The following is a 14,128-nucleotide window of genomic DNA, read 5'->3' on the forward strand; positions in this document are numbered from 1 at the left end:
GATTCCTGACTCTATAATACAAAGGTGGGGCCTGTCAGTGGACAAAAGCGGTAGATGAAGGATAAATCTAGATCGCTTGACCACCGGCAGGTCCTACTTTTGCGTTTTCGAGCAACATTTTCCATTATTCGGTCGCATGATGCCTGCCGTAGCTTCGTTCGAACAGCCGTGTCGCGGCACACTCACACACCGCCAAGTCGTGTACCTACGAGAATCGCAAGGGTCCGGGATGCGGCGATTCATTGCTTGATAATGCAAAATGGCAGAGTTGGGCAAAATATTTATCTAAATAAAAATTAGATAAGTAATACAGCCCATAGATGACTAAAGGTTGAAAGTACTCCAAAAATATTTTTCCGGAAAATTATTAAAAAATAGTTTAAACATAGTTAAAAAATGTTTTTACAATAGCGTAACAACAATCATACGGCTAGAAATAGAAAAAACATCTGATTAAAGAGAAAATCACCTCAGGCATCACCCCTTCCTATTTCCTACACTTTTTCTGGGATACTCTGCATATATAAATAAAATAAGAATATCTTACGTACTCATGACTAATAGAGAATTCAATACGATGAAATAATGGGAAAAATAAAGTTATTGCAAAAGAAAAATATATCTTTTTTCGGACATTTAATTTATTGCACTTATTAATCAGATTATAAGCAGGCAGGTTCTCTTCTTGCTTTTTCTTGTCTGTTTATATCGAATAGTTATAATTAGCAGAAGCACAGACGAGTTTCGTCTGTGACGACACTGTCAGCAGATTTTAGTTCCAGTTGGTAATACAGGATGTGACACGAAAATGGTAATGGGGTTATTTGACCCCATAAAAGTGAGCCACGAAAATACATTGGATGATAGGTCTATCCTATACCTCGTCTGTGGTATTGAGTATATTTACATTGCCGGTGAAAAATTCATATCAAAATAATGAGTGTGACTCTAACAACTTCATCGATTGACCAGAATGGGACTAAGTACTCAGAAAATGAAAATGAACACGAGGAATATCAGTATATACATTTAATCGATAAAATAATTAAACAGGGAATCAAGAAGTCCGATCGTACAGGCGTGGGCACATTATCAGTATTCGGAGCTCATATGAGATATAGTTTAAGAGACGGTAAAAATATATGTCCACACATATATTTTCATGTACAGTGAAATTTCGTTTTGTGTCAGTCTCGCCGTTCTTTTTACTGACACTCATACGAAATCGGTGGTTCTCGCCGAGCGTCCCATTTGAAATATACAGGGCACGCTGGAAACCTAAGAGTCATACCGTTTCAAAGTCATAAGAAACCTATGACATACAAACGTGACTGACGTTCAAACGGAAGAAATATCCGTCTCCGATATAATGTTGCACGGAGAGTGTGTCACACATTGTCAGCTATATCGGTGTGAGACCAGAAGACCACTATTAATCCAATTACAAAACTTCTTTATTTTTTTATGAAACTTTTACCAACATATTCGTGGCATTTTTCTGATTAAAATGATATCAAACGCGATATAATTCAAGTAAATATAATAAATTCAAGTAATCAAGTAAATATCATCGGAATTATATCATATTTGGTTTCATTTTAATCAGAAAAATGCCACGAATATGTTGGTAAAAGTTTCATAAAAAAATAACGAAAAATAAAGAAGTTTTCTACTTACTTGGAAATGCAAGCTTGGCACTGGCATACAACGAGATTTCACTGTATCACTTGAATTAAGTGCGATATAATAATATTAGAAATGACTTACCTGCTATAGGTGTATTTCCATTACTGACCACAAAACGGGTGTTTTGGAAAGGAGTAGTCGAGGAGCTGCTATGGTTTATAAAAGGATCAACGAACGCTAAAGAATTATCGTCCAAAGGGATTCATATTTGGGATGCAAATAGCTCACGGGAATTTCTAGATTCACTTGGATTTACCAATAGAGAAGAAGGAGACTTAGGACCAGTTTACGGATTTCAGTGGAGGCATTATGGAGCAAAATATCAAGATATGCAAACAGATTACACGGGTCAAGGTAATGATATTTAATATGCTGGTAACCAAACTGCTTTGCAAACTAAAATGAAATTATTTTCTTTGGTAAACAGGCATCGATCAATTGAAAAACGTTATAGATAAGATAAAGAATTCTCCCGATGATAGAAGAATAATTATGACAGCTTGGAATACAAACGATATTCCAGAGATGGCATTACCTCCTTGTCATTGTCTTGTTCAATTTTATGTTGGCAACGGGCACTTATCCTGTCAACTTTATCAGAGAAGCGCAGATATGGGTCTTGGTGTACCTTTTAATATAGCATCCTATTCTTTGTTGACTTACATGCTAGCTCATATCACAAATTTGAAGGTTTGATATGTCCTTTATGATTGGATATTACCTCTGGCAGAAAATATTCGATCAAAATTGCAAATATAATTAAATAGTATCGCATTATATATTATTACACATGTATGTATCGTTAAAACGATAGTTGCTCTTATGCTTGTATTAAATAATGCACTGTCCTACTGAATATTTTTTGGCTGGAGCATACTTATTTTGTCTTTCTGCTGTTTTGCTTGGGCTTGTCTTTTTCCTAAATTTCTACAGCAACAAACTGGAGAATCCTTTGGCTGAAACTTCTATTTTCTTGTTTATTTTTAGCCTGGTGAATTTGTACATACGATGGGCGACTGTCACGTATATCTCAATCATGTGTCTGCGCTTGAGAAACAAATAGAGCGCAAGCCGAAACCGTTCCCACGTTTAAAAATAGTTAGGAACGTTCAAGATATTGACGATTTTCTACCGGAAGATTTCGAATTGACCGGATACACCCCACACGCGAAAATTGCTATGGAGATGGCTGTTTAATCGTTTACACGAACAACTACTTCTTACAATTTTCTGCAGAACAGAATCATTGAAAAAGTAAGCATTTCCGATTCAGTTTCCAATTGTAAAGTGAATATAATCCAAGTTATTGTACAATTTCTAACTATATCTATGCTTTATTTCCTAATAAAAATTATACTTTTAATGAACTCGTATCTTAATAATTGTACATATATACATATATAGAGATGATACATGTATATATCTATATATGTGTATGTATGTATGTATGTATGTTTATTTATTTATATTTATATTTATATATATACCAATTTCTCTCAGTACCGGTCTTTAATATGGTCCATACGTGTCTGTTACAACTTCCAGTTTCACTCGTTTTCATTGAGTGAAAATCACAATTGATTTATTGCAATGCGTGTCGCATGTGCAAAGAAAAAAGAGAGAAAGAAAGAAAGAGCACATTTCATAGACGTAACTGACAAGCATGGACGTTAAAAGGCCTTATGTAAACAGTTCTCGAATCTAACAAAAATTACAATTACATCTATACAGCTTTTGAATCCAGTACTTCCTTAAATCGCGTGCAAACGTCTGCTGGGATATTGTTTATTGCATTGTCTGTAGCAGAAAATATGTACTCCTATTGTTTAAAGTAGCATCTTTCAAAGGTATGTATCGATCGTACGTTCACTCTCTTGATTTCAAACAATTCGAGATGTTTTTCAAAAAGGAAAGAGAGGGAAAAAAGATAAAATTTAAGGGAAGTCTCCGGATATCAAGGGCTAACACATTTGTACATCATTCGACTGTGAAGTACTCAATTGATGTAGCTGTTGAGTAACCGCCAAGGTACCACACTCGCTCACCGTAATAATCACCCAAATAACGTCTAAACAAAGAAGGAAATGCAACAAATAATCATCGTTATCGCAATAATTGCATAAGGATTTCTTGATATCAAAAAGAAAGGAAGAACTTACCACCAAAATAAGAACCTGTAGAAGTTTTCATCCTCCATTTACTTTCGTAAGTGATATCAGGAACCGGAGGGCTTACGAGCTCGATGCTCACCTCCATTGTTTCTTTAGGACCTAGAGATAGAACAGGTACCCTCGTACATCCCATTATTATTCCTCCAGTATGTTGTAGACAAACTCCGTCCGGCCATGGTTCTGTACCGCTGTTTTCCACGTGCCATGATTTTCGAAATTTAGTATTGGGTGGCACAGATTCTCCATTGCCAATAGTACTGTCGCATATCAGTGTCATATGAGGGAGTTGAAACGGCGATTCACAGTCGAAATAACTACATATAGCTGCCTGGAGGTTCCTGCAATTACATGGTCATTATAATTTAACGATGGTCGGAGAACAATGGTATTATTGGCTGCTCGAGGAGTTGGTTTTTTCTTTTGTTTATTATCGTTTATCTCTGACAAAAGCTTATCTCTTTGAAGAAAAGCATTTGAAATTGAGATTTCCATTGCTCTTAGAAGAAATATATAAGTTATCCTAAATCTAAACTACTCGAAAGCTAGTCGAGAAGATGAAAATTGTTAGTTGTTAGTTGTTCGGAATCGTAGGAACGATAAGGAAGGATCGAATGCATCGAACGCATTGGATCGGTGAACGCGAACTGTCAACACAGAGGTCAGAAGATAACAGATACAAGAGACGTGAACTCTCAACATAAACATGGCGACGTTAGGGTTAGGTCGGGAGAGAAGAGACGATACTCGATCGTCGGTAAGAACGGCAGGCGGGAAGGATAGTGTCTCTCACCAATTATTCATATCGAGGAAAAATCTGGCGGCCGTCTCATTTATTTGGTTGCCAGCGAGCATGCTTTGCAGCTGTTCCACCAGATCATCCTTATCGGTGGTGCTTAGACAGCTGAACTGGCGCAACAAATGATGGTCCATGTCGTTGTCTACGTTCATGATGCGCTTCTTTTTGACTTTGACTGTTTCGATCCTCTACGCTGACGTAACGTAACGTGTCGAAGAACGCGAACGCGAACACGGTTCCCGTAAACGTGCCGTAACCCTATTTTCTCCGTTTCTTCGGTAGCGGAATCTTCAACTGGAAAATTTAAATGTCATTCGCCGTGACGTTGTGTGATCGCAGTGCGCCGTGCGGAGCAGCGAGCAGCGAGCAGCGAGTGCATGCATCTACACTACACACTACACACTACACACTATACACTCCAATGGTACACTCCGCGCGAGAATCACGCGAGTCGCGACGCACAGTATGTATATATATGTATATGTATATATGTTTATATATGTATATATAATCGCTGTATAATCGCTTTCTCGGTACAGTCTGTTAAATTGAGGCAAATCCGCGCTCCCGTTTTCTTCGTTCCCTTTGCGACGTGTGCAGCAATAAATTTTGATATTTACGTCTGCCCGATCTGTACATCTTATAACTATTTCTAGACGCTCCACTATATTTCTTGTTTATTTTTTTTTCTTCCGGACACTCTCACACGAATTAACTTCAAACGAAGTTAGATAATTCGGCACGCACGTATATCTTCCACTTTTGACACTGTACCAATCAATTTTCAAGTTGACTCGACAACAGAATCTTTCGACTCCTGGATTTCTAGACTAGATGTATCTTCACCGCTGAGTCTGCGTCTATCCGACTACCGACACTTTTTTTAGTACGATACAGGTATCGGCCGTGTCGGCGGGTTATGATAGCCACGTGCCGCCATGAGAAAATAGACGACAACCAGCGACTATTACGAATACTCGATTTGACGTTGTGTCACCTTGACCTTGGTCTGCTCGGATACGAACGTTTGTGCAGCTGATAAATAAAGATATCTACCCGCGACCGCGAGAAATGTCACGCGGAGAACGCTCGCGAAATCGACTCGTCCGCACCGCTGCGCTGCGCTACCCCACCGCCTATCTGCGCTAGACGCTCGTCGCATGTCGTCTGTGTATCGCAAATTGAATGCGTGCGGGGATCGTGAGCGCCCCGCGACTACATCGAATGTGTTACTGGTCCAATGATTTAACACTATTCCTACCGCGACCGGTCAAATGACCGTTTTTAAAATTTCGATTAGAATTTCCTATATACAACGTAATTGAATCGCCTTTAAACTTCACGACTTTTCCTAAAATATGCGTATAATACATTTTTCAATATTCACTTCTTTTTTTGTTGTTTATTTTCTGAGAAAAATTTGTACAAAAAATTTGTAGTCTGTCTTCGCTACCACGACCGGTCATTTCACCGGTAGAACGATTTATATCTTTTTGTAATAGTATTCTTTCAAAGACTCAATTCCCAAACTATAAAGTCGTTACAAACGAAAGATAATGCAGTTGTGGCATGATTTTAGCCGAAAAGTGCCTTCCAGGGACTGCTTTACGGCACTTCAAAGTGTTTGCAGTTCTCGCTAGCCTATCGGCCTCGCGGTGTTTATTTGCCTGATTGGTGTCCGAAGCGGTCCAGAACCTCGGATTTTTTTACACCGTCTTATCTACTATGACTGTAAAATAAATAAAATCATAGCCGAAGGGGATGCCTAGACGTCTTCTCACGAATTCAAATCAGTAAAGTCTTGTGACCTGAACAGAGAGCATCAAAACGTGAAAGTTACAAGGAGCATATTCGGCAGTCTTTTACTATTTTGTACTTTTATTCTATTATTATTCTACTTTTATTTTATATTGTATTACGTGTTATCAGTGTCATTTTCAAAAAAGTGAACAAACCAACAATACTTGGTAGTAAGTTTCACATTTTATCTTTTCTTCATTTTTTTATCCATCTTGATTTACATTTTTATATTTTAGTTTTTATTTTATCCCTTGAATATTCATTCCCAAAATGTCAAGACGTTCGAAGAGTGTAAATTTATTATTAGAGAAAATAAATAATATTGATGAAGCGTGTTCCGAAGATGATCAGGAAATTTTTGATATTGAAAATGACAATGCGGAAAATTATGATCTATTTGAGACCGACTCGAACTCCGATGAGGACGAAGAGAATGTTTCGAACGTACGTAGAGGACGAAAGAGAAGGAGATTTTTAGTTAGTTCCGATAGTGAGAATGAGGAAGAGGTAATCGAACTGCTGTAGACGGAACTGTTTGGCAAGAAGTAAAAGGAGGGTCTAATCCTGGAAGAGCACCTATTCATAATATTTTTAGGGGAAATATTATGCGGTGAAAACGAATAAAATGTACATTATATACTCCTAAATAAAAGAAACTATATTTTTATACTGTCAAATTGGCTATTATCTTCATTCTATATTAAAAAATATAAGTTGTGCTAAAGACCGGTCATTTGACCGGTCGCGGTAGGAATAGGTATACGTGAAGTGTCGGTAAGAATAGTGTTAAAGGGTTAAGGTTACGCACCTTGGAAACCTCCAAGAAATGAATTCTCAATTTTTCTTGTCTAGGTAGCGATCAACTTGTTTATCACGATCCGAATCCTACATCAATACTTCGTATAAAATCACTCCAGAGAATTTTAGAATTTCTAAAACCGCTCCTAATTTGTCGAGAGTAAACTTTCGAGATGTATTCTTAAATAAAACCGAAATAAATATGTTTTATACAAAGAAACGACAAAATCGTATTTTTATGATGAAAATGACCGCGTTTGCCACGCGTTGCAGATGATTCATTTGTCCGAAACGATATTACGCCTTTATTGGGGTCCGTCTCTACAACTGTGCGTTCGTTTCTCAATTCTTTCGTTTCCTTGGAATCTACAGAGCGATACCTAATTAATATTTTCGGTACGGATTTCTTGAATTGTTACAATTTTTTTATTGTTCTCCTTTCTAGGTATTCGAATAATGGCCAACTTCGCACTGCACTTTGCCGTTCCATGTGCGCGCGCATCGCGTACCGCGCCGACGCGTCATCCCCTCCATCTTGATCATGGCTAGTAGATGCGCGCGCATAGCGCCGCGTAACAGTTGAAATGCAAAAGGCAAGAGACAGTCGTGGTCGCGGTAGTTGATCATGCAGATATTCGAAATACGTCCGAACGCAAGGTGATATACCGTTTACAAAGTGGAAACTCGCAGTCGTATACGAAATCATCAATCATTGTTGATCGGCGAACAGTGATCGTGTGTAGCGTGACGATGAGATATCCGTAATAAGTTGCGCTGTTCTCCAGTTGGCCCCGTCGATCGCGAACGCTTTCAGCCGATATTGAAACAACAGTTTTCTTCGTGTTTCCCTTGTGACAATTCGGGGTACACACCAGCATCGATGAGACACCCGAATTTTCTGAATGGTCGTCTTCTCGCTGACAATAGGACTTCGTGATGACCAGTTTAACCATTCTTTCGACGATCGCCTGAAGTGATCGGCATCGCGTATCGGCTCAACGATATCAAGAACAGGAGAGTCGAGGTAAGCAATTACGATTCGACGAGTCAAGTGATTTTTATTGTTTTTCTTCTTTCTTTTTTTTTTAATTCTTAAGTCGATCATTCGAATTGTTGCGGACTTATTCAAATATGCGCTGATCATTACTAAATGGGTCTCGACGAAACTCCGAAAATTTAGAATAATATTATCTCTTTTATCATCCTTCTAATACTCCAAAGTAAAGTGGATTTCCATCTAAATACTAATTCGGTGAAAACTAACAATGAAAATAAATCGTTGTATTTTTTCAATTCTATTTGGAAGGCCCATTTAAACGTTACGAAAACTCAATGCTTTATTCTTTATTTTAACATTTATTTTGATTTTAGGGTACCCCTTGGAATGGCCTTGGAAGTTACACTGCACATTTTTCATTATTTTATGTTGCACTCCAAAGTTTTCCAATGCTTTCCAATGCTATTAGCGATCGGTGTACGTTGCAAATTATGTTTCGTTTTGTTTTGTTGCCAGTCGTATCACCACTATAAATCGAAGTTGTCCCGTTCGCAATATACTTGTGTATTAATTTGGTTTATCAATGTCAATAAGTATCAGTTTCCGATTCTCGAAAAAGGGTCGATATTTAAATTGTGATCATTTCGTAAAAACAAATAGTACAACCATAAGCCTGGACTCATTTTAAAGCTTAAAGCCTCTTCTCTCGCACAGCAGCGTTCATTTTCCTCTAAGATATTTTTATACGATGCAGCAGATGGGAAACCAGAGACCCATTTTCCCATGAAAATGCAGCAAATTCAAACGTCTCCAAAAACTTTCAAAAATTTTTCTGGCGAATGAAGCTGCCATAGATTTGAATATTGAAGCCTTATCTTTACAATGCCTCCTTAAAAATTTATGCACGATCTACTTCCACTGTTTTATGGAACAAAAACGGGGAACAAGTTCGGTGTAACTTAGACTACTGTGAAGTTGGTACCAAACCTCTCATTCAAAAGTCGCTAAAACGACTGAAAAAATCGTACATACATTTTTAAGATGTTGTTGTAAAGAGGAAGTTTCAATCTTTAAATCTATGGTGGTCTCGATCGCGAACAAAATTTTTGAAAGTTGTTGAAGACGTTTGAATTTTCAGCATTTTTTCGAAATTTTCAGACCGGATAAGAGGGAGTCTGCTGCAATTGTAAATGAAAAATATTAGAACACGTTATTTTGACGGGTCCCATAAACCTAGTGTTTAACATGTACGCAAAACGCGAACGTTGGATTGAGAAAATCCAGTGAAAATTGACTTTGGACAGAGCATGATCGGACCGTCTTCGGGTACCGGAGGGATTCCGGATCACGAGGTGTCGAATAACCAGTCGCGAACGGCGAAGAAGCGGATCTTTGACGATCTGGATATTGAGAGTTTGTGCGAGGAAGTCCAAAACAGCAGGAAACGATATCACCTTGAAGAAATTGAGACTCCAATGGAGCTGGTGGCCTCTAACCAGGTGATCGGCGACAACACCGCCGCGCTATTTTCCCCGTTATCGGCCCAAGAAGCCGTTGAAGAGTGTCCTATGGCACGCTTGGAGGTCCTCCTGGTAGATGGGACCAATTGCACTTGGACAACTGTGTCTGAATCGGAATCACAGCAGAATGTTGGTGAGATCGCTGCGTCCCCGTCTTCCTCGCCATCGGTACACAGACTGGAACAAGCGATTCAGAACGTCCAAGTCGGGGAAACCAGCTACCAGGTGGACTCGAGCTACTGGGAACCAGTGGTGACGATACCTTCGACGAATCTGCAAGAGAACAAACTTGGCCCGCCTTTCAGTAACCACCATCACCACCATCATCATCATCATCAGCAGCAGCAGGAGCAGCAACAGGAGCAGCAGCAGCAACAACAACAACAGCAGCATCAGCATCAGCAACATCAACAGTTTGACGATCAGGAAACTGGGAACCTGTCCTGGCTATTGGACTTCAAATTGGACTCATTCATCGAGGCTACAGATGAGAAATCCAATGTACCAACACACAGGGACAACCATAACGGTGTGCATAGAATTTTTTAGCCCGCGTACCACTTGTGGGAACAGAAATATTATTTCAAGTTTCCAGGCTGCATATAACTGGACTGCAGATCTTTATGGATTTATGGGGAAATGAGTAGGTGAAACGTGATATAGTAGAAGGAAAATATGTTATCATCAACTTATTAGAATTATTAAAGTGGTAAACTAATTTTTATTCGATTCCATCGTCTTGTAATCGATGCCGAAAATTTTGCGGAAAGATCCGCAGTCTGTTTATAACAGTGTAGGAAAACCTCGACTGCCTAATTAGAAATTGGAGTCACTTTTCGATAATTCTGGCGCGGTTCCGATCTCCGTTAATGTTTGAACTTTTTTCTCCATAGGGAGTAAGACAAAAGTAAATGGACGCACTTACAGTTCTACCTACGCGAACGATGTCAAAAGGAGTTATAACGAGACTGGTACAGCTTATCAGGACACGACACGGACTTACTCCTATAATGGACCCAAAAAGCCACCGTTCACTTACACAGAACTCATCGAACATGCCCTTAGAGAAAGAGGAGAGCTTACAGTATCGGCTATTTACCAATGGATCTCGTAAGTGTTTCTCGAAAAATGTATGTACTTTATTGAACACGTATTCTGGATTTAGTCTCGAGCTGGTAGAAACGTGAACAAAAAAAAAACAGTTCCAGTTCGAAAATCTTCGGAAATTTTTTAAATCAAAGGTACCGAATATTATGATTCCAATCTGGTACATTTATTAACACGTTGAACGCCACGTCAGCCATATGTGGTTGACGGAATTATTTGTGCAGGTTTTAAAATGAATTTTTACGTTGATATATTCATTGTACTAAACTTAATTAGGATCTGTAACATGCAAGAAAGTTGGAGGATTACTCAGTATCGTACATTTAATTTTTTGCAATTTTTATTTCATTAAATAACTTACTTTGATTTTATGGAATTTTTGGGGTTTCTAGTTTGGCGTTCAAAGTGTTAACCAACATTTGAAGAAGGTGCTCGAATACTTTCAAGTATTAATAATAATTGTCTCGACAGCGGTGGTAGTAAGAGCGTTTGAAAATATCGGTGAAAGTGATTCCGTCCACCCCGTATAACTAAAACTTCAGAGGTACATGTAGGGAACAGGTTTCTACAAATTTGTGCACATGTGTGTGTGCGTGTGCGTGTGTGAGGCTTGCGTCGATGCGGAGTGGCTTGTCGGGGAGGGTCAAAGGAAGGTTCTTAGATGGTACCCCTTGGCACCGCTGCCCTCGAACATGGTACCACCTGGTACCGACAACTCTCCTCGACGTTGCAACCCCTCCAACACGAATGCGCACAATTTACTGGGCTCTATGTGCTTTCACCTGTTCGATCGTGGGCTCATGAAAAACTACGTATAGATAATCGAGCCCCTGAACTCCTTCCCTTCCCAATTTCCTATTACCGAACGTTCGCTAAATGATTCTTGTTAACGAGACAGGATCGTTCGTAAAACCACACCAACATAGTTGCAGATAATTGGTAATTACAAGATCTCCCCAGTTTGGCGGGTAGTAAAAGTACTTTCGTTTTTACTTTCTTTAAATCTAGTGATATCTGAAAAATCGATTAAAGCCAATTAGTAATTTGAAAAGTTGATGCTACAACAGTTAGAATCGCGTTCGTCGGCAACGAATATTTTCTTCGAATTACTAATATATGTTATTACTGAGACCGCTGTAACTCTGAACAAAATGATTTTTATTGCATAAGAAGATTTGTATGCGTTCTTCGAATGTTGGTTTAGTTAGCGTTATCGAGTATAGAAAATGATAATACTCGAAACGTTAGCCTTACGAAATCTCGAAAGATCACGTTACAATCGGAGCGTCATACCAGGGAGGCCTCCTAATTATGGGGGCTTGTAGCCCGCCGTGACATCGCCGTGAACAGGTGAAGAAAATTGGTCTATGTGGGGCGCAAGCTTATCGATGAATACATGAATGCTTACATGAATCGTAGGGATATAGTTCCTAATCGTTTGTCATTATGCAAATGAAGACTCTTGGAATATAGATACACGAGGATTTCCTTGAAACATAGCTAGTTCTGTTAGATTATACGTTATTCGAGATAGAGCGAAATTTGTCTGATTAATATTTTTGTATTGTTCATGGGATTCTTTTCTTTTCGTAGCGAACGTTTCCCGTATTACAAAAGCAACGATGACCGTTGGAAGAATTCTGTGCGGCACAATCTTTCTATAAACCCTCACTTTCGTAAGGGATCAAAGGCACCCCATGGGGCTGGTCACCTATGGGCTATCGCGAACCGATCCATGGACTCTAGACCTAGGCAAATCATCAATCCCTCGACAAAGCAAGTTGCCAAGCTACCCGTGGAACCTGAGAATTCTCGGAGAAGTATTAGGTGATACGATTTATATAATTACTAATACCTCTCGTACACAAATATTCAGAAATATGGATGAACATTACAATGGAAGAATTAATTTTAAAAAATCACTATTTCCTAATGTATTTTTAAACGAATAAAAATATCTAAAATTGGTTTGCGTAGCTGAATTCCCAAATAAAAAGTACTCAAACATGCCATGTAAACCATTCCTTTAGATTTAATAGTTTTCAAGATATTCGATCCAATATGATGGTCACCTTGACTGTAAAGCTTTAGGGGCTGTTTTCACCTCTGTAACACTTTCGGGGCGGATTATCACGATCGGGGTATATACATACATCATAATCATTTATTGAAATTCTTTGCAGTCACATAAATCCCATAGACGAAGTGGAAGCAGCGACTGCTAGCATCGCTCAACCAGCTTCGGAAGAGGAAACGGAGAGCGTAGTGAGTTCTGTGACATTGGAGCACTGTGCAGAGCAAATACTCAGTGGTATTAAGAAGGAAGTAGAAGTACAGTATTTGATCCCTATGATGATGTCCAGCAACGAACACGATTCGACGCAGACCGCTCACCAGACGCAAGAACTCCATTATCCTGTGAAGGAAAGTGGTAAGGATTCTATCGGTTTCTTGATAATCTAGAAACTGAAAACCAATTACAATTGTTATAACTTTATAGATTTCCTTAATCCCGTGTCGAAAGAGGTGGTGGCGGAGGAGTGTGGGCTCATAAGCGAGGGTTATCTAGTCACGGATTTGAATCCAACAACCTTAGGTTTGAACATGGTCGAACCAGAAATCATCACGCCAGAAATTATCACGCCAGAGAATCTCTTTGGCGAAGAGTTGAACTTTCAGTTTTATGAATTGTCGTCTCCGTCGCAGCTTCAGTCTACCTGACATACGGAGAGAAACAAGCTCCGTTTGATAGTGATCGACGAGTTGCACGTACAAAATATACAAAGCTGCGATCAAACGGAGACCACCGTTGGTCGCGATCTTCACAGTGCCACCAAAGGAAACGAATTGTCTCAGGACGTTCTAGCCAATGGAAAACCATTGTCGATCGTACAGAATCATGTTGAAAACTCTGACGTATGTTCAACGGTCGAGAGCTGACTTCTCTAGCAACGATGCTGCCGCTACCACAAGATTTATACAGAAAACCTAAAGAACTTGTTCGCGGACGGCTGTGAAACAGATTTCTCTGGGAATACTTGAAATCCATGTGAAACGGTTCGACCAGACTGGAGCATGCTCTATTGCCTTGATTGTGCCTGAATACATGTCTTATCAAGTCATTTAATACTACACATTATAGTATAGTTTCTTCTAGCTCTTACAGAGTAACATGTAACGTTTTTTTGTATTAGCAAAGACAAACAAAAATATATAATATTTACTATGATGTGCAAATAACGTTTTTCCAAGG

At 39.1% G+C, this 14,128-nt stretch overlaps 4 protein-coding genes across 6 annotated transcripts in view; 3 read left to right on the plus strand and 1 right to left on the minus strand.

Moving 5' to 3' along the window:
- The window catches only part of LOC143359299 (uncharacterized), a 64,461-nt gene that overhangs the window by 17,472 nt on the left and 32,861 nt on the right, over positions 1-14,128 (plus strand). The window lies entirely within an intron of this gene.
- Ts (Thymidylate synthase) lies at positions 869-3,049 on the plus strand. Of its 2 annotated transcripts, XM_076797246.1 has the most exons (5): positions 869-983; positions 1,054-1,132; positions 1,777-2,040; positions 2,114-2,376; positions 2,674-3,049. In XM_076797246.1, exons 2-5 carry the CDS (start codon positions 1,111-1,113, stop codon positions 2,881-2,883), a joined length of 759 nt encoding a protein of 252 aa, XP_076653361.1. In that variant the 5' UTR covers positions 869-983; positions 1,054-1,110; the 3' UTR covers positions 2,884-3,049. The 2 variants fall into 2 exon arrangements, with proteins under 2 accessions (XP_076653361.1, XP_076653360.1); XM_076797245.1 differs by having other exon boundaries at positions 869-1,132.
- Positions 3,131-5,761, minus strand: LOC143359350 (protein ILRUN). The gene is made up of 3 exons (XM_076797247.1): positions 4,648-5,761; positions 3,846-4,195; positions 3,131-3,754 (listed from the first exon to the last, which is right to left on the minus strand). The coding sequence occupies exons 1-3, from the start codon at positions 4,803-4,805 to the stop codon at positions 3,648-3,650; spliced, it is 615 nt and encodes a 204-aa protein (XP_076653362.1). The 5' UTR covers positions 4,806-5,761; the 3' UTR covers positions 3,131-3,647.
- On the plus strand, positions 7,851-14,104 carry LOC143359188 (uncharacterized). 2 transcript variants are annotated; one of them, XM_076796946.1, is made up of 6 exons: positions 7,851-8,275; positions 9,407-10,297; positions 10,662-10,878; positions 12,469-12,702; positions 13,059-13,306; positions 13,376-14,104. In XM_076796946.1, exons 2-6 carry the CDS (start codon positions 9,556-9,558, stop codon positions 13,594-13,596), a joined length of 1,662 nt encoding a protein of 553 aa, XP_076653061.1. In that variant the 5' UTR covers positions 7,851-8,275; positions 9,407-9,555; the 3' UTR covers positions 13,597-14,104. The 2 variants fall into 2 exon arrangements, with proteins under 2 accessions (XP_076653061.1, XP_076653062.1); XM_076796947.1 differs by having other exon boundaries at positions 9,553-10,297.

Source organism: Halictus rubicundus, chromosome 11 (assembly GCF_050948215.1).
Source record: "Halictus rubicundus isolate RS-2024b chromosome 11, iyHalRubi1_principal, whole genome shotgun sequence".
Taxonomy (NCBI): domain Eukaryota; kingdom Metazoa; phylum Arthropoda; class Insecta; order Hymenoptera; family Halictidae; genus Halictus; species Halictus rubicundus.

Bases quoted from the DNA above. Each gene is read 5' to 3' on its own strand.
- Ts (XM_076797245.1), top strand. From the start codon at position 937: ATGAGTGTGACTCTAACAACTTCATCGATTGACCAGAATGGGACTAAG. The intron at 2,041-2,113 runs GTAATGATATTT...TTTGGTAAACAG, and splicing joins AACAGATTACACGGGTCAAG to GCATCGATCAATTGAAAAAC. The intron at 2,377-2,673 runs GTTTGATATGTC...GTTTATTTTTAG, and splicing joins CTCATATCACAAATTTGAAG to CCTGGTGAATTTGTACATAC.
- LOC143359350 (XM_076797247.1), bottom strand. From the start codon at position 4,805: ATGAACGTAGACAACGACATGGACCATCATTTGTTGCGCCAGTTCAGC. The intron at 4,196-4,647 runs GTGAGAGACACT...ATGTAATTGCAG, and splicing joins TTCCTCGATATGAATAATTG to GAACCTCCAGGCAGCTATAT. The intron at 3,755-3,845 runs GTAAGTTCTTCC...TTCTTTGTTTAG, and splicing joins TACAGGTTCTTATTTTGGTG to ACGTTATTTGGGTGATTATT.
- LOC143359188 (XM_076796946.1), top strand. From the start codon at position 9,556: ATGATCGGACCGTCTTCGGGTACCGGAGGGATTCCGGATCACGAGGTG. The intron at 12,703-13,058 runs GTGATACGATTT...AATTCTTTGCAG, and splicing joins AATTCTCGGAGAAGTATTAG to TCACATAAATCCCATAGACG. The intron at 13,307-13,375 runs GTAAGGATTCTA...ATAACTTTATAG, and splicing joins TTATCCTGTGAAGGAAAGTG to ATTTCCTTAATCCCGTGTCG.